This window comes from Carcharodon carcharias, chromosome 7, assembly GCF_017639515.1.
Source record: "Carcharodon carcharias isolate sCarCar2 chromosome 7, sCarCar2.pri, whole genome shotgun sequence".
In the NCBI taxonomy this organism is placed as follows: Eukaryota; Metazoa; Chordata; class Chondrichthyes; order Lamniformes; family Lamnidae; genus Carcharodon; species Carcharodon carcharias.
Genome location: NC_054473.1, coordinates 29,804,282 through 29,830,522, shown reverse-complemented (window position 1 = coordinate 29,830,522; position 26,241 = coordinate 29,804,282). Strand labels below are relative to the sequence as shown.

The 26,241-nt window shown below is 39.4% G+C and overlaps 1 protein-coding gene across 2 annotated transcripts in view; it reads left to right on the top strand.

Annotated features, from left to right (window-relative positions):
* Window positions 1-21,800, top strand: part of tamm41 (TAM41 mitochondrial translocator assembly and maintenance homolog) — a 34,787-nt gene extending 12,987 nt beyond the window's left edge. For both annotated transcript variants that reach the window (XM_041192743.1, XM_041192744.1), the window contains 6 exons: window positions 3,059-3,151; window positions 10,423-10,573; window positions 11,148-11,293; window positions 11,401-11,566; window positions 21,029-21,091; window positions 21,223-21,800. In XM_041192743.1, coding sequence (XP_041048677.1) covers window positions 3,059-3,151; window positions 10,423-10,573; window positions 11,148-11,293; window positions 11,401-11,566; window positions 21,029-21,091; window positions 21,223-21,299 — 696 coding nt within the window. In that variant the 3' untranslated portion in view covers window positions 21,300-21,800. The remainder of the gene's footprint in view (window positions 1-3,058; window positions 3,152-10,422; window positions 10,574-11,147; window positions 11,294-11,400; window positions 11,567-21,028; window positions 21,092-21,222) is intronic.
* The last annotated feature ends 4,441 nt before the right edge of the window (window positions 21,801-26,241 follow it).

Sequence of the window (26,241 nt, the reverse complement as noted above, 5' to 3'; positions counted from 1 at the left end):
TGATGCATAAAATGACGTGCGGTGATGTTGGGTGTGTGTCCCAATGTCACTGCACGTCATTCCGATCTTCAGTTCGGCGGGCGCGCTCTGGAGTTGGCTGCGAGTCCACCGAGCTGTCAGAGGCCTGTTAAGGCCATTTAAATACCAATTGAAGGGCTGCCCATCCAACCTTAAGGTTAGCGGGCAGGCGAAGAGCCCAGGCAGCCTTCGCATTTTTTATGGAACCTCATCCGCGAGTGGGATGAGGTTACATAAAGGGTTTATAAGTTTAATAAAAATTTTTATTAAAATTCATTGACGTGTCCCAGCTCATGTGACACTGTCTGAATTTTTTTTTATTCTTTACTTCAAGTTTTCATAATCAAGCTAATCTCCCTGAGGCGGCTCCATGCCTCAGGGAGATTTCTGCGCTATTTCGCACACATGCGCAAAAGAGCGCAGGCCCCAGCTCTCCCTCCTCCACCCGCTCGCACAAGGAGTGCTGAGTACTTCCGGGTGTCACGCTGAGCAGTCTTAATTGGCCCACCTGTGCCTGCTCCCGCACAGTCCGCATGACGGGAGAAAATTTTCCCCAATGAAATTAAATTATCAAGGAACATATAAATTAAAATATTTTACAAGCACATCAATAAAAAAGGAAGGCTGGGATGGGAATAGAACCATTAAGAGAGAGACAGATAAATGGCAGAAATATTAAATTCTGTATTGTCTCTGTATTTACTGGGGAGGTAGCACAGGTAGACATGACATTGAATGATGAGATGAATAATGAATAAGTGACTTTAAAATTAAAAAAAGGGGTTTGTATTGAGTAAACTAATCAAATACAGAAGAGGACTAAAGCCCAGTTCCAGATGGATTGCATCCATGCATTTTAAGATAATCTTCGGAAGAGGTAGCAGACACATTAATACACATATTCAATAACTCATTAGGAAAAGTTTATGTTGTGCCAGAAGACTGGTGGTTAGCTAAGGTAATTCCTGTATTTGAGAAGGGGGAGAGAACATGCCCAGGGAATTATAGACCAGTCAATTTAACATCAGTGGTAGGAATAGTAATGGAATCCCTGGAAAAGGAGAGAATAGAAGAACATCTGGAAAAGAAAAGTATAATAATGAATAGTCAGCATTGATTTCAGAAGGGAAAACCTTACTTCACCAACCTTATTGAATTTTTTGAGGAGGTAACAGAGTGGATGATGGTAATACGGGGAATGTAATTTATCTGGATTTTCAAAAGGCCTTTGCTAAGATACCCCAAAATAAACTAATGAATTAGGTCAGAGAATGTGGGGTCGGGGAAAAGCAGAATGTATTGCAACTGGCTTCAAGACAAAACGCAGAAGTGGGAGTAAAGCCTAATTATTCAGAGTGGCAGAAAGTGGGAAGTGGTGTTCCACAAGAATCAGTGCATGGACCACTGCTGTTCACAATTTAGATTAAGAATTTGGACCTTGGAATCAAAAACACAGTTTCTAAATTTGGGGATGACATCGAATTGGTGGGAGAGGGGAGTAATCTATTCTGAGAAAGATACAACAAATTACAGGAGCAAAATAAACTTTCAGAATGGGCAAATAATTGGTGAATGAAGTTCAGCATACACACGTGAGATAGGAAGAATAGGGAGATCACATTACTTGGAAGGTGTGAGTCTAAGTTTTTTTTCTGTTCATGGGATGTGGATGTCATTGGCTAGGCCAGGATTTATGCCTATTCCTAATTGCCCTTGTTCGGAGGGCATTTAAGAGGCAATCACATTGCTGTTGGTCTGCAGTCACGTGTAGGCCAAACCAGTTATGTACGGCAGATTTCCTTCCTTAAAGGGCATTAGTGAACCAGATGGGTTTTAATGACAATTGGAAATGGTTTCGTGATCATCATCAGGCTTTTAATTTCAGATTTTTTTTATTGATTTCAAATTTCGCCATCTGCTGTGGTGGAATTCAAACCTGGGTCCCCAGAGCATTACCCTGGGTTTTGTCCAGTGACAATACCACTATGCCACCGCCACAAAGGGATCACAGTGTGCATTTACACAAATCACTAGAAGTTGCAGCACAGGTTAGCAAAGCCATTAAAAAAAACAAACCAAGCATTAGGCTTTATTTCTAGAGGGATAGATTTGAAAAGTAGGGAGGTTATGCTAAATTTGTATCGAACCTTGATTAGACCACAATTAAAGTACTGCATGCAATTCTGGTTGCCATATTATAGAGGCACTGGAGAGGGTGCAGAGAAGATTTACAAGGATGGCGCTAGAAATGCGTACGTATACATATCAGGAAATGATGAACAGGCTGGATTTCTTTTTCTCTTGATAAGACAAGGCTGAGGGATGACCTATTAGAGGTATTTAAAATTATGAAAGGTTTTGATAAAGTAGATACAGAGAAAATGTTTGAAGAGGATAACTTAAGGCCACCAATATAAGATGGTTTGCAAGAAATACAACAGGCAATTGAGAAGAAACTTGTTTACCCAAAGAGTGGTGAGGATGTGGAACTCATCACCTTCAGGAGTGGTTGAATGCAATAGTATAGTTGCATTTAAGAGGAGGGTAGACAAACATCTGAGGGAGAAAGGATTAGAAGGTTACAATGGTAGATTTATATGCGGAAAGATGATTGGAGCCTTAGGTGGAGCATAAAGGCCCACATGGACAGGTTCGGCTGAATGGCCTTTTCTTTGCCGTACACCCTATGTGAAATGCCGTCCCATAGATTGTAATTCACTTCAGATATTAATCAGAATTTGCCAATACAGAAGAGATCATCACAGTAAAATCTCTCTTGCAAAAGCTATAAACTGAAGAGAGATTTCCAGTTACAGCCATTTTAAAGATCATTACAACAAAATATATTAATGAATTCCCAGCATTTAAATATCTGATTAGAAACAATGTATTTTGCACAGTATTTTCAGCAAAATTTTGAAAAGTACCATAACTAGAGCACTTTCCGGATTCTAATATAATAAAGGCAACGATGACAACTAAGATTAATATGATATATGAATAATCTGGAATTATCATGAAATACTCTTTATTTTTTCAGATAATCAAATATGGAGTTATCAGTACAGGAACTCTGATTGAAGACCTTCTTTATTGGAAGAATTTATACATTGCTGGAAGACTGCACAAACCTGTAAGTTACGTATATTTGAGTAATAACAGCTTTGGAGTCCAGAACCTGGTTGGAGTGCTCATTGTGTTGGAATGACAAAAGAAAATTTAATGGATGCTTGATAAAACAAGGCTCAGGGGTGATCTAATCGAGGTATTTAAAATTATGAAAGGTTTTGATAAAGTAAACACAGAGAGAATGTTTGCACTGTGGCGAAGAGGATAACTGAAGGCCACCAATATAAGATGGTCAGCAAGAAATACAATAGGCAATTTAGAAGAAACTTGTTTACCCAAAGAGTGGTAAAAATGTGGGGGAATTGTAAACCAAAATAACCAAATTTACGGAATGACCCTCGAATGAGGAAATTATCAGAAATAATTCACTTTTTGTAGTTTTTACTTTAACACGAATCAGAGCCAATGCAAATTACACATGAATTAACTGTCAAATGATATTTCAAATAAAAAGGTAAATTTGAATTGAAATAGTCAATACCACAAAGATACATCATACGCAACCACAAGCATTCGCATCACTCCTCACACAAATGTGGCACTATGCAGTTATACAATATGCTGTTCTTTATTCACGAAGGTTAGAAGTCCTATCTACCAGGGCCACTCAGCTCCTGACCTCATTACAGCCTTGGTTCAAACATGGACAAAAGAGCTGAACTCCCGAGGTAAGGTGAGAGTGACTGCCCTTGACATCAAGGCCGTATTTGACCGAGTGTGGCATCAAGGACCCCTAGCAAAACTGGAATCAATGGGAATCATGGGGAAAACTCTCCACTGGCTGGAGTCATACTTAGCATAAAGGAAGATGGTTGTGGTTGTTGGAGGTCAGTCATCTCAGCTCCAGGACATCACTGCAGGAGTTCCTCAGGGTTGTGTCCTCACTATCTTCATCTTCAGCTGCTTCAATGACCTTCCGTCCATCATAAGGTCAGAAGTTGGGATGCTCGCTGATGATTGCACGATGTTCACCATTCGTGACTCCTCTGATATTGAAGCAGACCATGTTCATATGCAGCAAGACCTGGACAATAAGTGGCAAGTAACATTCACACCACACAAGTGCTAGGCAATGACCATCTCCAACAAAAGAGAATCTAACCATCGCCCCTTGATGTTCAGTGGGGTTTCCATCACTGAATCCCCCACTATCAATATCCTGGGGGTTACCATTGACCAGAAATTGAACTTGACTAGCCATATAAATACTGTCAGAGACTAGAAATCCTGTGACGAATAACTCACCTCCTGACTCCCCAGAGCCTGTCCACCATCTACAAGGCACAAGTCAGGAGTGTGATGGAATACTCTCCACTTGCCTGGATGAGTGCAACACCCACCACATTCAGGAAGCTTGACACTGTCCAGGATGAAGCAGCCTGCTTGATTGGCACCACATCCACAAACATTCACTCCCTCCAGCACCGGCACACAGTAGCAACAGTGTATACCATCTACAAGATGCATTCACCAAGCCTCCTTAGACAGCACCTTCCAAACCCACAACCGCTGCCACACAGAAGGACAAGGGCAGCAGATCGATGGGAACACCACCACCTGTAAGTTCCCCTCCAAGTCACTCATTATTCTGACTTGGAAATATATCGCCGCTCCTTCACTGTCACTGGGTTAAAATCCTGGAACTCCCTCCCTAACAGCACTGTGGGTGTACCTACACCACATGGACTGCAGCGATTCAAGGAGGCAGATCATCATCACCTTCTCAAGGACAACTAGGGTGGGTAATAAATGCTGGCCCAGCCAGTGGATCCCACACCCCGTGAATGAATAAAAATAAAAATAGCTTTTATCTCGGTTGTCACCAGCAAGCCACACTTGTATGAACTCCCTTTCCCATGACAGTCCTGGTGGCATACTTTTCCAGAATTCCTTTTCAATTGACCTATCAAAAATATCCCGGTTCACTATTTGGTCACTTCTGGGAAAATGCCCAACTCTTTGTCTTTGAGCTATTCGCGCAGCTTTTTCAGCCAACTTGCATATTGCCTTCAAGAGCTCCTGTCTCCTTTTCTGTCAAACAGAAAAAACTGACCTCTTCCTGAGAGTGATTTGCTTCTTCTCACAAGAGTTTGGTGCGTTCCTCTTTCTGTCTCTGTCTGCTTTCTCTTTGTGCCTGCATCTGGGCCTTCACCTTCCAGGTCCTCTGCTTGTAGCTGTCCTTTGTGTCTGCAGTTTTCCTTTGTGTCTGGCCAAATGGTTTCTTTCTTAGCTTCCTGTTGGTACTGCGTGCAGGTCAATGGTCGCCAGATCATGTGGAGCAGAATTTCTTATTTTGCAAGAAAATTGCAATTGATCTCCTTTCAATTAAGCAGGCCTTTTAAAGAAATTAAAAATGTTTCTAAATTTCTTTTAGAATGCCTGCTTTATTCACATAGTTGAAAATTAGTTCCATGTCATAGGTCGTCATACAAGCCATTTGTTATTTTATTATTGGCTCCTGCTTTTTAGTGGCATGCTTAAAATTGTTTGGTGACTTCACCCAGCGTTACCGCTTGTCAGTCTCTACAAAAACTAGCTCAGATAGATGGCATTGATCCCCAATAGTAATGAAGACAGCAGTTCAGCTTTGTGATTCTTCATCGATGGACATGTAGGATTGGAAATGGGTTAAAATGGTGTATGTTTTCAATAAGTTAGCTACAACCCAGAATCATATTAATATAGGTTAAAAAAACAATTATCGAGGAGTAAATATAAGAAGTGCCTGCATAATAACCTAATAAAATCAACCAACCTAGATTGGGGACAAAGGTAATCATAAATGACTATCTTGATTATATTTTTGAGGAAGTGATATCCCAAGTGGACTGTAAGCGCTGCAACATGCTACACCTTGACTTCCAAAAATATATTGTACACAGTTATGAAAGGCTTGTACATATATATGCAAGGCAGGTGTATAAGCTTGAAGTTGTGGAAATTAAATGCAGAATTGGGAAAGGTTAAAAAATTAGCTGACAGATTAAGATGCAGCTGCTTCCTACTGGTTAGGTGCTAATTAGAGTAAAGAGTGCCAAGTGTGACTTCTCGAGATCTGTTTGAGTCTTTATTTTGTTCAACTTGCATTAAGACTTGAACTCAAATCTTAATGCCAACTGGCCAAATTAACAGATTATACTGAACTCTGAGGGATAAATTATCCTGATGACATAGGTCAGGAACCAAACAATGAATATGACAAAATATGTAAGTGAACAGAACAATGGTAGATGACATTTAATGCAGACAAGTGTTTAAAAAAACATTCATTCAAGAACAAACAAATGAATGATATTAGTACTGCGTGAATGGTGTTGAAATATCTGATGATTTAAATTGAGAATATAAAACCTACACATATTTGTGAACTCATTTGGGGTAATTTCAGCTTTCTGCTGGAGCATAAACTGTCATTTATGAGTTGCGTTCAGGAGTACTGCAATCACCACAAGTTTTGATAGGCTCGACTGAATAACCCAGAAATAAAATGTAATTATGTTAAATTCAACCAAGCAAAAATTCGTTTTTCAGAGGCTATTTGCTGTGTACTTTTGACTTCCATAAAATTCATTGTGGAAAACTTAGGGGTTCCACAACTCAACATTTCTTTCAAGCTTGGTTAATAAGATGCTAAAAATAATTGGACCAAAAAAACTCAGTGTTACCAAGGTAGCATATTCCACAGCTTATATGAATTTATGTGAACTTTTTATCTTTACTTACTGATACTCTACTGGTCAAGTGAGTAATCTTTTGTTTTATTTAAAGTTCCTGAGTGGGTACTTATCTAACCACTACTTATCTATAAGTTCATTTTGTCACAGAATTTTCATTAAATTTTACTTTGAACCTGGACAGTATGGTATTACTGACATTTTTTTTAATAAAATTTTTCCTGGATTGTGGGCAGCACTGGAAAGGTCAATTATTATCGCACCAAAGTTGCCCCAAATTGATGGTAGTTCTCCTTGAACCACTGCAGCTCTTTGACAGTGCTCCCACAATGATATTAGGTAAAGAATGCAAGGGTGTTGGTTCAGTGAAGGTGTATGTCAAGGCAGGATAATAAATGGCTTAGCGAGATGATGTTGTTCCCATGACATTGCTGCTTTTATCCATCTGTTCTTCCATGGATGGTGTGGAACTTCTTGTGTTATTACGGTTGTGCCCATCCGGACAAGTAGTGAGTCTTCCGTCACATTTCTGTATGGAAGCTTGTAGAAAGGCTTCCAGGGATCAGGAGATTGTAACCTGCCTCTATCTTACATTTGCAGCGGCAGTGTTGATTTGGCTGATCCATTTCAGTTTCTGGTCAATGATGACCCCTGAGATGTTGACGGTTAGAAACCCTGCATTAGTGGTGCCATTGACTTTCAAGGGGAGATGGCTAGAGTTTCTCTTTTTACTACCTAGCACTTAGGTAGCATAAATGTTACCTTCCACCTGGCATTTCAAGTTTGGATGTTATCAAGCTGATGCTGTAGACTGGCGTGGGCTGCTTCATTATGGAGGAGATGTAAATGGAGCTGAACACTGGAATCATCAGTCCCATTCTTGACCTTATGATGGATGGAAGGCCAATGATGAGTCAAACTATTTGCAAAAAGCTGGGTCAAGGCTACTTCCCTAAGGAGCTCCTACAGTGATACCTTGGGGCTGTGGTGACTGCTGTTTGACAGCAACAATCATCTTTAGGTTCTATTATTATAATATGACTTCATTTCAAACCGTGCATGTTTTAAACTTTAAATACTGACAGTTTTCTAACTTCTTAATTTCAGTTTAGTGCAATTTTATCTGTATACTAAGCATGACCCTTTTAATGTTTCAGCAATAAAATATCTGCCACAAATAGTATACTTGTATATGACTGACAATTTAAAAGTAAACCAAAACAATGAAAGGTTATTCCATGCAGCCACATGAACATTGGAACCAGATTTTTCGGGCTTCAATTCAAATTTTAGTCCCAATTCAATTCAAACCTAGCTATGTTCTGTGGGTTAGTTTTGCCAATTACTTTCAACAGGCTACTGAAGGTGAATTGCATGCAATTGCAATAAATTTATCTCTAAAAATTGAATCAAGTGTTGAGTAAAGGGTTAACATCAGGAGCATCTGATACTGATGTTACTACTGATGTAATTATGATGCAGTGTCACTTGTGGGAAGCAGAAGTACAACCTTGCGTAGGGTACTGAGATGTATATAGATCTGTAAGTAAACACTAATGGTTTTTATGAATAAGAGTCTATGATAGCATTCTTAGGGTAACAGACAAACTCTAAAGAAATCCCATCTAGACCCCAAACTCAAGACAAAACATGGTGGCAGTGGACAGAGCATAAAGATTCAGAAAAACTCTGAGAAGGCTGCAGACCTGAAAAACTTACAAATCCTTGGAAAAAGGGCAAGAAGAAAAAGTATTGAAGACTCATCTGAGAACAAAGCATTGTGGGTGCTGCGGATACAAGCAGACATGGACCCCGAGTCCAAACAGTAGTAAGGACAGATCACAATCTACAAGCCAAAGTACTGAAGCAGCAATGGACCCAGAGCTTAGGGTAAGCATGGAGCCTATATTGCCACTCCTAGAATCATTCTGAAGCTTTCTGAAGCAAAATGTTCAATACTGGAACAATTGGAAGAAGAGATTCTCTAGATACAGAACAGCTTCAGGTTTACATAGGAAGGAACAGAATGATCAGGTCAATATTTTATGCTATGCAGTAGAGGCCATTGCCAATGATGTTATTGCAAAACTTCGAACTCACATGACGAAATCTTCCAGACATTTGATTTGTACTTGAGTGTTCAAAAAAATTTGATCATTGAGTGAGCGAAATTTGATAAGAGAAGGCAAAAATGGTGAATCCATGGATTCATTTACAAGTAACCTGTAGACTCACAGAGAATTGCGACTATGGGATCTTCAGAGATGAAGTAATAAACAATCGTATAGTGGTTGAAGTCATCTATTAGATCTTTTGTAAATGAGGGAAGATTTAACTGTCGCAAAGGCAGTACAGATAGTGTGGCAAACAGCTCAGGAAGCAAAACAGAGAGGTTGTTCATGAGGAAAATTATGTCCCTTGGAAAAAATGAGTGAAGCCATTCAGTATGTCAGACAAAAAAAAGGACGCAAAAGCCCATGAAATTGGGAAAAAAACATAACAACTGCCATCTTGAAATGCTTTTGGTGTGGTGGGAAAACCCTGCACAAGCGGAAAGAATGCCCAGCAGGGGGAGCTGACTGCCACAACTGTAGGAAGTTAGAATGTTTTAAAATAGTCTGCAGATCCAAAGTTCCTATGACTCATAGGAAGAAAGGGATAACAACAAAACCAAGTAAAATCCTAGAAATGGAGGAGCCAAGGAAAAAAAAACAAATAACCTTCTTAGGAGAAATTAACGAAACAGTAGTACTGGAGCATTAAATTAGAAGTTGATGATCACCCCACAGAATTCAAGCTAGATACTGATGCAGGTGTTTCAGTATTATCTGATGAAGTAAAATGGCTTAAAATATCACATTACAACCTTCCACCATCCAGTTACAAGAACTAGGAGGGACAACACTAAAAGTAATAAGTCAACACTTGGCAAGATTGAGACACAAGGATAAAGAAATTGTCGAACCCTTGTATGTTATGCAGAACTCTTATTATTGAACAGAAAAGCATGCATGCATCACAGACCAACCCTGTGAAGTCTGAGACTTTTTTGGGGTGGGGTGGGGGGCTGATATAGAGTGAAGGGTTAACATCAGGAGCACCTTATACTGATTTAACTATGATGCAATGTCACATGATTAAGTAACTGCGAACTGGTGAGAAGCAGAAGTACAATCTCATGTAGTGTACTGAGATGTGTATAGATCTGTAAATAAACAATGGTTTTTACAATTAATAGCCTATGATAGCATTCTTAGGATAATAGGCAAACCCTAGTGAAAACCCATTTGGACCCTGAACTCAAGATGAAACACCAAGTGCCTAAGCTTTTACCTAAAATTTCCTTAATATAGTTTGTTTTTGAATAATGGAGGTCTTCTTGCATTAAAGCTCATGAAAAAGAACAATTAGGTAATTGTTTCCAGGTCTCTACTTCCCTGTATCAAGTGAATAAGGATGTGCCTTGGTTGATTTGCTCTTCGGGGAAAACGCACATCTTACTCTGCAACAATGGTTCCATGTACTATTGCTCTGTACGCTTGGGCTATCTTGTACTGGGATAGCCACAGCACACATCACTGAAATCTATGTTAATTTTCAGGTGAAGATATTAATCCAAAATGAAAACGGCAAATTACAAGCTGCACTGGCTAGGAACCTGAAAAGTGCAGTGATTACAGCCTTTCTCATGCTGCCAGAATCATTTACTGAGGAGGAGCTGTACGTTCGTATTGCTGGACTCTCCTACTCAGGTTTGTTTATTTTGTGGTCGCGGTTGACTCCACCTAGATGAATTAACTGAATAGAAATTGAAACTCCAAGCAAATCTTCTGACTATGCCTATTACATTCACTCATTAGCTGAATTCTTTTAAGTTATTTGTTCCTCCATTGCATTCCTTGTTTTCGTTTACAACCCATTCTATGACCTTGTCCCATCTTATCCCTATGGTCCCTTGCAGCTTCAGGTAACTTTCAAAATTCTGCATTTGTCTGGCTCTTACCCCACCCTTTGTCCAACCATTGGTGAATGACTGCATTTTCTGGTACTACTCCCACAAACCCCTCCATTTCTCTCTACCTTACCAAATGCTTCGAAATTCCCCTTTAACCAAGCATTTGGCCATCCTTCTTAATCTCTCCCTTGCTGGCACAACGTCCGTAAAGGAGCTGGGGAAGTTTTTAGTCTACCTTTTAAAGGTGCGATCTAAACATAATTTGCTTTAATATTGTTATCACAAAAGTTGCCACTTCAGGAATTTAAGACAGTTAGAAGTTTGAACTTGTGAACACAGTTTGTAATGGAATTAATGTTCTTTTGAATCAGGTGATTTTAGAATGATTATAGGAGAAGACCGATCAAAAGTATTGAATATTGTCAGTGCAAACATGGAAAACTTCCAAAGACTGTACAATAGCATTTTACAGGAGTGCCCTCAAGTGGTCTACAAGCAGCAGCTGGGTAAATTAGAGGTAATGCGCTTCAGTTTGGAAGCAAGTTGGATGCAATATTGCATATAATTAGTTACTGTATAGCCTATTATTGAACAATGATAATCTATGGTATTCATTTTTTTAAGCTTGATAAAAGCCCAGAAGGTCAATTCAGTCAGTTGATGGCTTTGCCCAGAACTCTTCAACAAGAGATAACTCGTTTGGTAGACCAACCAGGGAAAAATAGAGATGTAGAGGAGATCTTGCTTCAAGTAGCCCAGGACCCAGACTGTGGATTACTAATACAGCAAAGTAAGTGCGATATATTTGATATTTTAGTTAATGAATATGAGCAGGACTAGTAGAACTTTCTTTGTAGCCTTACACTGATATTTGATGTTTTGTAGTCTTAGCTGACTTATTTTTAGTAGTTTGATACAACTGATTGGCTTGTTCGGCCATTTCAGAGGGCATTTAAGAGTCAACCACATTGCTGTGGGTCTGGAGTCACATGTAAGCCAGACCAGGTAAAGATGGCAGCTTTCTTTCCCTAAAGGACATTAGTGAACCAGATGGACTTTTACGATGATCAACATGATTTCATGGTTATCTTTAGACTTTTTAATTCCAGATATTTCCAATCTACCGTGGTGGGATTCAAACCAGGGTCCCCAGAGTATTACCCTAGGTCTATGGATCACTAATCTAGTGACAATACCACTATGCCACCGTGATCTAGATTCCGATTCTGAATTTTTTCCAGATAGGAGAAAAGAAGACACTTCATTTATATGTTTTCTACATAGTCAATACTTGTCCAGTGCAAAACATTTAATGCCTGGACCTTTCACACCTCCCACTTTCCCTCACTCCCTGGGTTGTTGGGACACGTATTCAGAATAGCAGGACCTCTGCATACAGTGCACTCCTGACCCAGCTGACCTTCTGGCCTCCATCTGATATAATTAGCCCTGTGCTACCTGCAAAAATGTAAACTTTACAAAAAATGTATTATAGAGCCACCTTTAGGCGATGCAAGAACACACTGCTTGAGCATTTGCATACGCTGAAAGAAAGAATGAGTCAGGAGAATGCAAGATGCCTGTGCCTAATGGATAGCCCCAGTGTCCACATTCAATAATGCAAATCACGTGAAATAAATCAGGAATGCATTTCCCCAATTTACATAGCATTGGATGCCAGAAAATGAGAAAAGGAACAAAAAGACAACAACACAATGGAATACTTTCCCCAAGCACTTTTTCTATCCTACCTCCCCAGATTTGCTGAAAAAGTCTCGACCCTAACCTTAAACCAAATATACTATTTCACCAAATTTTCATCTTCAACAAGGGTGTTTTCAAGAGCATTGATTACATGAAATGCCTGAATGTGAGTGTGTGCTTTTCATCGTCCATACCCTGAATCCAAATCTCACCACCATGTCACCGATGGCAGATTCCAGCTTGTCACTCACAACAGAGGGGAAAAAGATGTCCTAGTAGTGCAGATTCAACCTAAAAGCATCCTTCCGATCAGCCCCAGCAAAGGGTTATTATCTCAGTGAGGAGCATTGTGGGCAGAATCTTGTGCCCTCCCACCGTGGCAAGTTGAAGGGCGGTCATTTAATCATGCAGGAAGGCAGCAGGTGGGTATCCTGCCACCTTTGGCCTCCACCCTGATTAAGTGGATGCCCAAGGACAGCCTTCCAACCGAGGTGCCAATTGTGGCTCTTAAGTGGGCATTAATTGCCCACTTAAGAGTCTCATCCTGCGCAGCAGCGAGCAGGGGCTCACCATGCAAGGAACATGCACAAGAAGCAAACTGATGCGGGATTGCTTGGGGGCTCCCAGTGGGAGTGGTCCCCTGTTCAGTGGCACTCAGTGCGTAATCAGGGAACCTGGCATCAGGAAGGGTGACCCCCTGAGAGCCAACCCCTGCCCTAGCTGCCAATTTTCACCCCCACCCCTTGTCCCCCTAAAATCACCAGCACCACCACTCATCTCTGGTGTGGGATCCACGATGATACTTCGGATGATGTTGTACCAGCAGCAATCAGTGGTGCTGCCGTTTAGTAGAGCTGCCAGCCTCTGATTGGTCGGCAGCGCTTGGCGGGCAGGCCATCCACCCCTGGGGTCCTTGATCCCGGAAGGCCCACCACTGGACTGTCAAGTGCCTGAGCAGCACAAGATGCAGTGTACCTTCCCAAAAAAAGGTGACGCGGAGCTCTCTTCTGCTGGTGGCCGAAACCCCCATCACCTCCACAAGATTCCACCCAGTATGTCTAAAGATATCAAGTTGTGCTAAGGATGAGGTTTGATTTGCTTAAGTCAAACTTTAATGATGTGGGACTGCTTGATATACTTGTAAGCTATTTGTACATTTTAATTTAAAATGAGACAAATTTAATGGTGTAAAGACTTCATTGCGTAATGGCCTCCATTAACAAAAAATATGGCAAAAAGTCTTGCGTAACATTTCACCCCGAAAGTACCCCTTAACAAAATTACCCAGAGAGAGTGCATGTTCTGATGATTTTAAAAATGAGACAGGCTTTAACACCAAAATCTTTCTCGAAAATGTCATTTTATAAACTGTTTTCTTCAGTCTGGTTTTACCCAAGCTGGAAGCAGGAATGTAGGCTTCTTAGCTGATTTATTTAGTGCTGTTGTAATGCCTTCCAAAGCATTTTACTCTACATCTGCAAAATCCTTATAAAAGCAGCTCAATGGTAAAGTTTAAGTTGTAAATTCAGGTTGTAATTTGATTCATTGGCAAATCCATCATGGCATTCAAGCCTTGAGTAACAATTTCTTTTTAATAAAGCAGAAATTTCAGTGGGTTGTATTTATACAGATTGTGTATGTGTTGTCTTTGTATTATGAAACCTTATTATCAGTGATGTCAACAAAATGCAGTAAGACATCTATTCAAAGGATTTACCGTGTCTGGAATTCTCAACATATATTGTAAATGACTATTCATGTGAATTTCACTGCATAGTAATAAGCAAATTTTTAGACATCCTAACTAGTTTGTAAGTGAGTAGGCTTGAAAAGAATTTGTTATTACCACACGCCTTTAAGGATGATGAGCATTGAACTTTGACAGGAAATGTCACATGCTTTGCACATTTGCATGTAAACATATTGGAGCTTGAACGTTCATGAGCCAAAATTTCCCAGATACTAGCAAGGCAGCTTTCTGCATCCTCAGAACTAGGCCGGCTATAACGTCAGCAGCCACCATTGAGAAGATCCTGGGAGCCTTTTTTTTTCAAACATATACTTTATTTATATAATTTGTAAAAGTATATTGTATAAGTACAATACAGTATGTGGCATTCTGAGGTTTCTCACTAAGAATTACAGGTTATATTTATAATTTACATTTACATTTCATGCCAAACATTCTCTGGTCCAAGGGGTTTTACACAGTTCTAAACCCTCAATGTCATATGATGGGAGGACCTTGGACTGTGGTCTTTCCCCACTGAACTTTTGCAGCAGCTTCCCCAAGCTTTAGTGTGTCCCTCGGCACATAGTCCTGAAATTGGGAATGTGCTGGCTACAGATCTTCATGCTGGAAGACCAGCAAGTTTTCGGCAGACTGAAGGGTGTCTTTCACCAAGTTGATGGTCCTCCAGCAGCAGTGTTGATTGTCTCAGTGGCCCTCGAAGACAAAAGGGAAAAAGGGGAGCGTGAGCTGGTAGCAGCCTGCAACAATGCTATGGAGCCACTCCTGCTCCTGCTAGGCCTTTACCTTTTTATGTTAGTGGCCTCCAGCAATCCTTTTAAGGACTTAGGGTGGATGTTGGAGCAAAGCATGCTGGTTAATGCTACTCTCCGTTTCTGTTGGAGAGGGATCCTTAAACAGATGTGTCCTGACTATCTCCCAAACCAGTTTGTTGTCACATTTATACCAGGCACCTTTGGGGCATGTGACAGCTATTCAAATATTTTTGCTACCATTTTGCACTCCAAGAAATGGGCAAAATTAAACAGGGAAATGAGCTCCAATTTCGCTGTCCAACCCCCAGTTTGTTTAATCTGAGACTTTTTAGGAAATTTAAATTAGTCGTGTCAATCTGTAACTTGGAATGTTCTTAACCACAGATTACAGCAGGTTCAGTATGTCCATAGCACAACAATGTTATGCAAGTTGACCTCAAGGGTAATTAGGAATGGTTAGTAAATGCTGGCCTAACCACGTCCCGTAAGTGAATTTTTAAAAATTTTAATATAGTGAAAGGCTTTGAAAATTACATTTGTCTGACTCTGACTAGATCTGCTTAATTGATGCACTCGCGGTATGCCATAGGCTGTGCCACTCTGAGGTCCCTGATTCACCATTACGTTCACTGCAGTGTATGGAAATTATATTTCCAGGAAAGTTAGGAGTCAGTTCACAACAGGGCGATTAAGAACGTAAGAAATAGGAGGATTCAGCCCCTTGGGTCTGCTCTGCCATTCAATAAGATTATCGCTCAACTTGTATATCAACTTCACTTTCTCGCAATATCCCTTGATTCCCTTACTGCCCAAAAATCTATCTCTATCTTGGATATGCTTGTTGTTTGAGTATCCGCAGCACTCTGGGGTAGAGAATTCCAAAGATTCACAGCTCCTGTGTGAAGAAATTTCTCTTCATCTCAGTTCTAAATGGCCAACCGCTTAACCTGAGTCTGTGATTCCTAGTTTTACACTCTGCAACCAGGGGAAACAACCCCTCAGTATCTACACTGATGACCCCCTATGAAAATGTTATAGATTTCGATGAGATAAGCTCTCATTCTTCTAAACTCAAGAAAACCTAGGTCCATTTTACTCAGTTTCACCTTAATATGTCTGTCTCATATTAGAAATCAATTTAGTCAGCTGCATTTTACGTGACTCGCGGTCGTGTTTTCAGCAGGGGCATGGGCGCGTGACTGCTCACCCCCATAATATGTGGGGGAGGGGGGGCTGAAATTGGCAGTTCACCATATTTAAATAAATAATCAAGGATCAATTGGGCTTTTTAACAACCAGTTGACCCTGATACTATGCTGCCCATTCCATTAAATGGTTGATGTGGGCAGTCGGGCAGCAGTGGGCAGGCTGCTTCTTTAAAAAAGCTTTTTCAAAGGGCAGGAAGGAAGGGCGTGTACTTCAAGGAGGGTCCTTTGCACATCGGGGGGCAGCCCCCTTATGATAGGACACCTCCCTTTCTTCCTACCCATCTGTGCCATAAAACACATCACCCCCACGCCCCCATAATATTCAGCCCTCTGAAAGTACATTACATCACCTCTAAGATAAGTATATGCTTCCTTGGCCATGGAGACCAAAACTGGACATAGAACTCGAGTTGTTGTCTCAATGTTATATATAATTACAGCAAGACTTCCTTAGTCTTGTACTGCAACCCCCTTGCCATACAGGCTAACATTTTATTTGTCTTCCTAATTTTCATTGTATCTGCATGTTAACTTTTGTGTTGTTTGTGCACAAGGAGACCCAAATCCTTCTGAATGCCAACATTTACTAGTTTCTCACCCTTTTTAAAAAAAAGTCTTTTCCATTCTTTCTACCAAAGTGGATAATTTCATACTTCCAACTTTATACTCAATCCGCCACCTTCTTGCCCAATTACTTATCCAGTCTAAAATTCCTTTGCACCCTCTTTACATCATTCTCACAGCTTACTTTCCCACCTATCTTTGTCTGTCACACTTGGTCCCTTCAACCAAGTTATTGATATAAATTGTAAATAGCTGAGGCCCAAGCACTAATCCTTGTGGCATTCCACTAGTTACAACTTGCCAACCTGAAAATTACTCATTTATTCCTACTCTCTGTTTTGTCTGCTAACCAAACTTCAATCTATGCTAACTTGTTATCCTTAACTCCCTGAGTCGTAATCTTGTGTAATAACCTCTTGTGTGACACCTTATCAAATACCTTCTGAAAATTCAAATATACTATATTCACTGGTACCCTTTATCTATCCTGCTAGTTACATGCTCAAAAAGCTCCATTATATTTGATGAATAGATTAGTGTACAACAGTGTAGTTTACAACATAAGCCACAAATTGTGCCCTTCCAGGAATTTCTCAGTGATTTTTTTTTAAACTTTTTGACCTTTCAGTCATTCAATTTTAGTTTATGTACTAGTACTCAATTAGCATAGAGGAAATAACGTACAAACTTCACATTGGCAAATTCCACCACCTGTAGTTTTTGTAACTAGCTCAGCCAATATTTCAAGATTTTGCAAAATGTTTTATTTAATTTTCCCTACTGAGACGTCTTTGTATTATGCAAAATTTACCATATCTTCGTCACAAGGTATGGTAAACTATCTGTTCCTTGGTTTCTGGCAGTGGCATTGCAGCTTGCCATCTGCAAGCATGAGAGAAGTCCAGGTAAGATACCTGCTTTTTTTAATTCTTATTACCACACTCTGTCCCCATTCCACCCACCACCCACCTCCTGGGAAAGAAAAACTTAATGTCATCTGCACTCCTCAGTGGCACGGAGATTCAATAAATTGGTATGATCTGTATCCTAGTACACTGTTATTTTGGTTCTCAACATGTTATACATGAGCACAAGAATTAGGAGCTGGAGTCTGCCATTTGATAACATCATGGCTGATCTGATTGTGGGCTTAACTCCACTTTCCTGTCTGCCCTGATAAACCTTAACTCCCTTGCTGATCAAAAATCTAACTTAGCCTTAAACCTATGCAATGACCCAGCCTCCACTGTTCTCTGGAGAAGAGAATTCCACAGACTAATGACCCTTTGAGAGAAAAAAAATTCTCCTCATCTCAGTGAAATGGGAGACCCCTAATTTTTAAACGGTGTCTCCTGGTTCTGGACTCCCCCACAAGGGGAAGCATCTTTTTAGCATCCACCCTGTAAAGTCCTCTCAGTATCTTACATGTTTCAATAAATTCCAGTGGATGTAGATCCAATCTGCCTACGTTTCATCGTAACATAACCCCTTAATCCTAAAAAGCTTGGTTATACCACCAAGCATTGCTTCAGCATTGAAGTTCTGTCCTCACTTTTATTCCTTGTTGCAACCTGGACTTTCTCTTAACACTTTGTTTCCTGCAGCCACAATAGAGGGATAGTTTACATAAGCATACCATTTTGCATGTGAACCAAATCTGCACACGCATATAGATTGTGAGTGGATCAATTATCTCTTCGCCATGTTATAGTGTATCCCAGGAATGAGTATGGAATGCTCACTTCATTCTCCCTATTTATACCAAAAGGTGATAAATATTGCAAAATAAAATATTGCAGATAAATGGAAGATCAATTCATATTCCTAATATTACAAGTCAAATTTATTCACAAACAAGATAATCCACAGAAAACATAAGGGACAGCATTTCAGTTATGAAAAAAATACTTAGAGATCACTTAATATAAAATCAATCTGTAAGGTATTAAAATAGACATAGAAACTAGGAGCAGGAGTAGGCCATTCGGCCCTTCGAGCCTGCTCCACCATTTAAAATACTCCCTTCAAACACATTCATTATACTGTCTAATTATATAAATAAATTTAAAATATAAATATTTATATAAAAAAATGTTGTAATTACATGCAAGACTTGGGTGAAAGAGACTTTAGTAGACTCCTTAAATGCAATATTTATCTGAGTATTATGAAATCCCTACTTAAAACATGGAAACCCTGCAGTCCATTAGACTGAAGTAGAACTAAAGTCGTGCAGCTGTTTCAAGTTTTCAGGAATTATTAGTGAGACATTTGAAATTGCTTCTTTTTCTCCTTCCCCAAGCTTGTGGATATGTAGCAATTCAAATTTTAAAGAAAAACTGCCCATCTAGGATGCAAGCATTGACGTGCTTAATTTCTAAATAGAGGTCATGACGCTAACAAAACAGACTAACCAACTTTCATTGTGGACAGGTCTGTCCAGTTTTGTATACAGCTTATTTACTTTATTGCTGACAGGGACCATGTGGCACCAATTTCAAATCACTTTTATCCTACCAGAGGCTGTGAAATTCTCCTTACTTAATTCTGGATAAAAGCCATTTTCGCATTCCCTGCTTCAGATCTAACCATTCCTTCTGGTTAGTCACTTGGTAGTACAGAACTTGAGCATTACTGAAAAAAAGAGGTATGCTGTTGAAAATTTTCATCTTGCAATCATCAGGACAAATGCCAAATTGCAAAAGGAGCAGCAATTTATACTGCATGAGAAAAGGTTGGTGAGGTGGGAGTGACTGCCCTTGACATCAAGACCACATTTGACCGAGTGTGGCATCATGGAGCTCTAGAAAAACTGGGGTCAATGGAAATCAGGAGGAAAACTCTCCACTGGTTGGAGTCATACCTAGCAGAAAGGAAGATGGTTGTGATTATTGGAGGTCAGTCATCTCAGCTCCAGGACATCACTGCAGGAGTTCCTCAGGGTAGTGTCCTCAGCCCAACCATCTTTAGCTGCTTCACCAATGACCTTCCTTTCATCGTAAGGTCAGAAGTGAGGATGTTCACTGATGATTGTGCAATGTTCAGCACCATTAGCAACTTCACAGATACTGAAGCAGTCCAGCAAGACCTGGACAATATCTAGATTTGGGCTGTCACGTGGCAAGTAACATTCACACCACATGAGTGCCAGGCAATGACTATCTCCAACAAGAGAGAATCTAACCATTGCCTCTTGATATTCACTGGCATTACTATTGCTGAATCCCCCACTATCAACACACAATGTCTAATGTTAGACATGATTCCGCAATTAGACTGTACTTACTGAACAATACCGAGTGTGCCAAGAATTACACTAACAACCAATTTAAGATTATCAGTTGAGTTCACAATGCAGCTCACTTACGCTTGCTAGAAGCTACATATATTCATAAGCAGGGACCTATCTATCCACTGCAGACAAAAGGAAGATGTACAGGTACTGTACCTTTTTAGAATTGAGCAAAAGCGTGAGGGACAGTAGTTCCCTATTGCATTCTCCATGGCAACACCTTGACCCATCTGGGTCTGGGGGTTACCATTGACCAGAAACTGAACTGCAGTAGCCATATAAATACTGTGGCTACAAGAGCAGGTCAGAGGTTAGGAATCCTGCAGCGAGTAACTGACCTGCTGACTCCCCAAAGCCTGTCCACCATCTACAAAGCACAAGTCAGGAGTGTGATTGAATACTCTCCACTTGCCTGAATGAGTGCAGCTCCAACAACATTGAAGAAGTCTGACACCATCCAGGACAAAGCAGCCCACTTGCTTGGCACCCCATCCACAAACATTCACTTTCTCCACCACCGATGCACAGTGGCAGCAGTGTGTACCATCTATAAGATGCACTGCAGAAACACACCAGGGCTCCTTAGACATCACCTTCCAAACCCATGACCACTACCATCAAGAAGGACAAGGGCAACAGAGACATGGGAACACCACCACTTGAAAGTTCCCCACCAAGCCACTCAGCATCCTGACTTGGAAATATATTGCCATTCCTTTGCTGTCGCTGGGGCAAAATCCTGGAACTCTCTTCCTAACAGCACTGTGGGTATATTTACACCACAGGGACTGCAGAGGTTCAAGAAGGCAGCTCATCACCACCTTCTCAAGGACAATTAGGGATGGGCAATGGAAGCCCACATCCCTTGAATGAATTTTTAAAAGTCAACTGATGGGTCTTTATTGATTGGACTTTATAGCATATCTTAATTTCTTTCAAAATTAGAATAATAACTTAGTGTTTTTTCTCCAAATGCTAGGTATAGCTGGTATTGTAAAATCCTCCAGTCTAACCCAGAGTGCAAAAGGAATTCTTACTGCTGGTAAGTTTTTTCCTGTAAATAATTGTACACTGTAATGTATTGATTACTTACAGCTAAAATGCCATTGGCAATTTTAGAGGTTTATTAAGATTTCCAAGCATTTTCTCATGTAATGTTTCATGTGTATTTAGGTATGAGAAAAACAGTTACCTACAGCATGAAGAAGCTGCATAAAATGTGGAGAGGATGGAGAAGAAAATCTTCCTAACATTTTTGCTTACTATTATTTAAACTATATTTGGAAAATACATTTTTTATGAAGCACACTAGCTGTGTGTTTTTCTTCAATGGCTGGAATACTTTATAAATTATTAAATACATGTTTGCATCAACTTTACAATGACTGGAGGTTAATCCTTCACTTCAGTGTCATTAATAATGACAATCTATTTTCAAAAGAATTTTACTGGTAAATATTTTATGAACCCAAGTACTATTTATGATTTGCAATGTTCAGCATTACAATTTTATGGAACTTTATAATTGTGCAAATTTTGCAAGCAGTAGGTGTTTAGTAACCATTGGGTTAATTGGGATCCTGTGGAAACTGTATAGATCTCTACATATCCAATGAAGTACAGAGGCTCCACTTAACAGTGAACACAACCAACGGGAGACCTTATTCAGATCATATTGTTACTTAACCATCTCTAAGCCACACCCATTAACCAATATGGTGACATCATAATAAAGCTTCAGGTTATGTTGAGTTGTTTGGTTTTGTGCCTTTGTCTGAATCACTCAAACATAAGGTTTTAATTATTTCTGTTAAAGTGAGTTCCATATCAATACTTTTTTTGTTTAATTTTATAATTGTACTTGTCTGCTTTGTTTATACATAATGGTTCTTGTTTTATTAGGGAGGCTGGGGGGCAAGATCAGTAGGGCCCAGAGATCAAATGGCCTTGCCTGTCTTCCTGCTTAGTGCCACACCATGTGGTGAATTTACCCACAGAAGCATAGAAGGGTGGAGTCATAAAGCTATCCATTCCTAAGGCGGTGGTTTACTTAGCAAAACAGCTTCTGGAACAGGTGACAAAAGGATTGTATAGCAATAATTGTCATTATGAGGTACTGTGCTTGAAATTGAAATCTTTTTCTAGGCACATGCAATAAGTTATTGTATTTATTTAGATTGATTGGCTTTCAGTCCAGTGAATTAGCACTTCATAGCAGAATGATTCACTTTAAACAGGCGTGTTTAAAGCTAAATTTCCATTGCTTTAATAGTTAATCTAGTTGATAGGAAGTTTGAAATGCATTGAATTGCACCAGATACTGTATTGACTGCATCCCTTTTATAGCCAGTAACAGTCGTTTCACACTTACAAGGTCATGAATATTGCATTGTTCAAATTAATTTTTGCCAGTCACTTGTTAAGTACTTGTAGCAAACTATCACCATGTGAAAGTCTTCAACCTAATTTACTGAAAAGTACAGATTGTTAAAATTTCTGTTGGTCTGATAAAGAAATGTACATTTTCTTATCATTACAACCCTAACTCAAATCCAGAAAGCTTAGATGCAACTTGGCAAATATATGTTCAGGAGCATTGCTAAATTTTAGCGAGCTAAAGCATGCTTATTGTACTTGTAAATTTTGTTTCCCTTTGTTGAGCCAGGATTACCCCTTCCCCCCCCTTTTTTTTTAATGTACTGACTTATTTGGAGCTGAGTGGGAAGGAATCCCATTTCCACTGACAGGATGACCCCACCAGGCATTACTAATAAGCCACAATTAAAACAGAAAGTGCTGGAAAAACTCAGCAGGCCTGGCAGCATCTGTGGAGAGAGAGAAAAACAGAGTTAACGTTTTGAGTCGAATATGACTCTTCTTCAGATGAAGCCATATTTGATTTGAAACGTTAACTCTCTTTCTCCACCCTGCCCCCCTCGCGCCATCCCACAGATGATACAAGAGCTGCTGAGGATTTTCAGTACATTTGTTTCTATTTCAGATTTCCAGCATTCACAGTATTTTGCTTTTATTTTACTATAATAAGCCAACCTGGTTAATCAATCTTTTATGGTCTCCTGGAGATATGCTGCCTTCCTGCTCAGTCATTGAATTATTGAGTCCCCTACCATGGACTGATTTATATCTGTTGTGCCATAAGCCAATTATCATCTTCAAACCAGCTGCCTTATGCCCAAAGAGACGTTGCTTAAGTTTCATTTCTTCTCCCTCCAAGAGGATAGTTTTTATTGTTAAAATGTATTACTATAAATATCAAATTTATTAATATGCTTATGTTTTGAATAACTTATATGTCCAAGCTTTTACTTGATTGCATCAAGCATGTAGTTATTTTCAGTTGAACATGCCACTAGATTCCTGTTGGTGGCAGTGTTGGGAAGTGACAGCCAAATACTTGCCAAAGGCAAATCATAAAATGCACTCAAGTTGAATCCATTTTTTCTGGGGTTCTTTTTTTACCAGCATTTTGGGAATCCCAGGTTCTACTAATATCCTTGAAAATTGTACAATTTAATATTGCATACTTGAAACATTACATCATTGATAGCAACACACAATTGCATGTAAATGTGGATTAATATGGCTTGGAGGGTAGGCTTAACTGGGTTTGGTGCCCAAGAAACCATTTAAAATAAACATACGGGTATTTTAGTGTCCTTGGCACTGTTTCACAACTAATTTATCTTTTGGATTTGTTTGGCATTGTAGTGTCTTTTACAAAGCTGCCAAACATTACACTGCAAAGGCCATAATGACTAAGTTATTTATATATCTAATCAACATAAAATTGTTGAGATGTTCCTTCTCTTTGAGGTACCAAAATATATATAATAAAAGCAAAGCTGTTATTTGATGTAGCTTGTTTCGGACTTGAATCTGGAAATTTACAAGTGAATTCCAATCTGTAATCTTCCTTCACCCAACAGCAATTAAACTCTGCTTGACCTCATAATATGTTTACTTGCAGCAGTTAGATGTCATAACAGCTCCGGTTTAGTAAAGAGTGATGCATTGTACACAAGATGGTGTAATGCTCCAGCTATTAAAACATTATCACCCAACTTTGTGAACAATGCCATGTAGATTATATTGTAAGAAGTATCTAATGTTTAGAAGAATATTAAAAATTAAAACTTTACTGAGGAGGAGCTACCTATGTTAAATGCACAATTTTTACAGCTTCTTTTGGACCACCTATTCATCTAAGTATTTAAATTTATTCATTCTTGATTCATCACTGGTAGTCAATAAAATATTTGGCATTAACACCAACCTTTCTGACCTGCCTTTACACCTAGCTAACTCATCCACTGTAATCTTATCAAATGTTTTCTATTACTGAAAAGAAAGTATTTTATTTACATTGGGTATTCCCTGCCTCCTTTCAAATTATTTTGAAGTTCAGTTATGAACTCTCCAAATGTATTCAGTTGAGCAGGTAAAACAAATAAAGGTACCATGAATAGATGGACTTGAAAGGTTAATTCCATTAGATACTTCTGAATTAAATAGAGTTCTTATAATTGCTAGCTGTTGACATACCAGTACTTTGAACTGGTGTTTTCGCCTCCATGGATAGGAGAGTGATTGCAAAATGCTTACATGTAAAAGCAGCAAAACCTAGCATAAATGTAATTTCTGTGTATATAAAAAAAGAAAAGTCAATGCAGTGGAAAATTCGATTTAAATTTCCTACACCCCCACTAACTTGGATATTAAAAAAGAGTGTCCTGTTAAATAGTGCATTCATCAACATGTCAATAAATGAACAAGAGCTGTTGAAATTTACTAACCACTACTCTCTCTGATGGAATTGTAAGCCATTAATCTTCTCACGTACATATGAATTTCATGCAGTTGTTCTTGATGCACTCCTATGTTAAGAAACCATAAAAAAGGAATTCAGTAAATTTGCAAAAATTTAAACTGTGTATCAAAAAATTTCTAGGAAATGAAGATATCATAATAAGTGCCCCTTGCTAAGAGAAGAACAGGTAACTTGTGCCAAGGTCTTTGGCCCTATAAAGACACACATTTGGGAATTTCATATGAAAGATGTGCCTTTTATTCAGAGGCGGCCCTCCCCCAAATAATAGGGCTGAAGTTAGGAATGTGCCACAGGGAGAATTACAGATGTGAAGTTACGTGGTTTGTGAATACAGTTAAACATAATGCATATTTTAGTAGTAATTGAATCCGTTGCTGGGTGGACGGTGAGTCTGACGAGCAGAACTTTTGTTAACAGAGATTGGTATTTGTTTAGCCTTCTGGATAAGCCAAGCATTAATTTATGTGTAAATGGGAGAAGTTTTAGATGATAGTACACCTCAGGCAGTGTGTTAAAATTGTCATAAAATAGTGATTCATAGGGAACAGTTTCTTGCAAGTGTTCCCTTTAAAAATTGGTTTAAAAGAATTGTGATTATCTTAACATTCTTCTGATTTTTTATTTTTCTCGTTAGCATGTTTTAGAAGATGCTGCTAAGCGCTACAGCATCAGTGACGAAAAGAAAAATGAATGCTACTGGGCTGCAAATTTAAGCATATCTGATACACAATTGGTTTTGCCATCCTTCATTAGCTGTAACTGGATCAACATCAGGTGCTATTGGGCTTCATTCTCCTCTACCAAAAACACCCAGCACTCTTGGATCAGCCCCACCAAACACCTTGTTCAACCCTTCTCAGCTGTGCCCCTCCCCATCCCAACTAGAGTATGAGGCTCATGGACTTCTTTCTAAGATTAACACAATCTGTTCAGCTGCCTCTGCTCCTACCACCATTTCATTCCTGCCCGTCCCCTCCCTCCCCTCATAGTCTTTTCTGCCTGAACCCAGATCATACATTTTTCTCTAGTTTCTCTCCAATTTCACTTCATGTCCTCTCCAAGCTCATCTTGTTCATGAGACCCACTAAACTGCTGACTAATTGTCGTACCCAACTTCCTTTCCTGGCCCCCATGCTATTTGACAGTATAAATATTTCCCTCTCCTCCAGATTATTCCCACAATGTAAGGATAAATAGAGTAGATTCCATTAAAAGCAGTTAATAATGACAATTGCATCAAAGTATGTTTACAAACACGATTGAAGACTGAAGACAGATTATCATATACTGTATGAAACACACTGATCTCTTGTGCTCTTCGGGCTATGAATGTCTCACCTGTG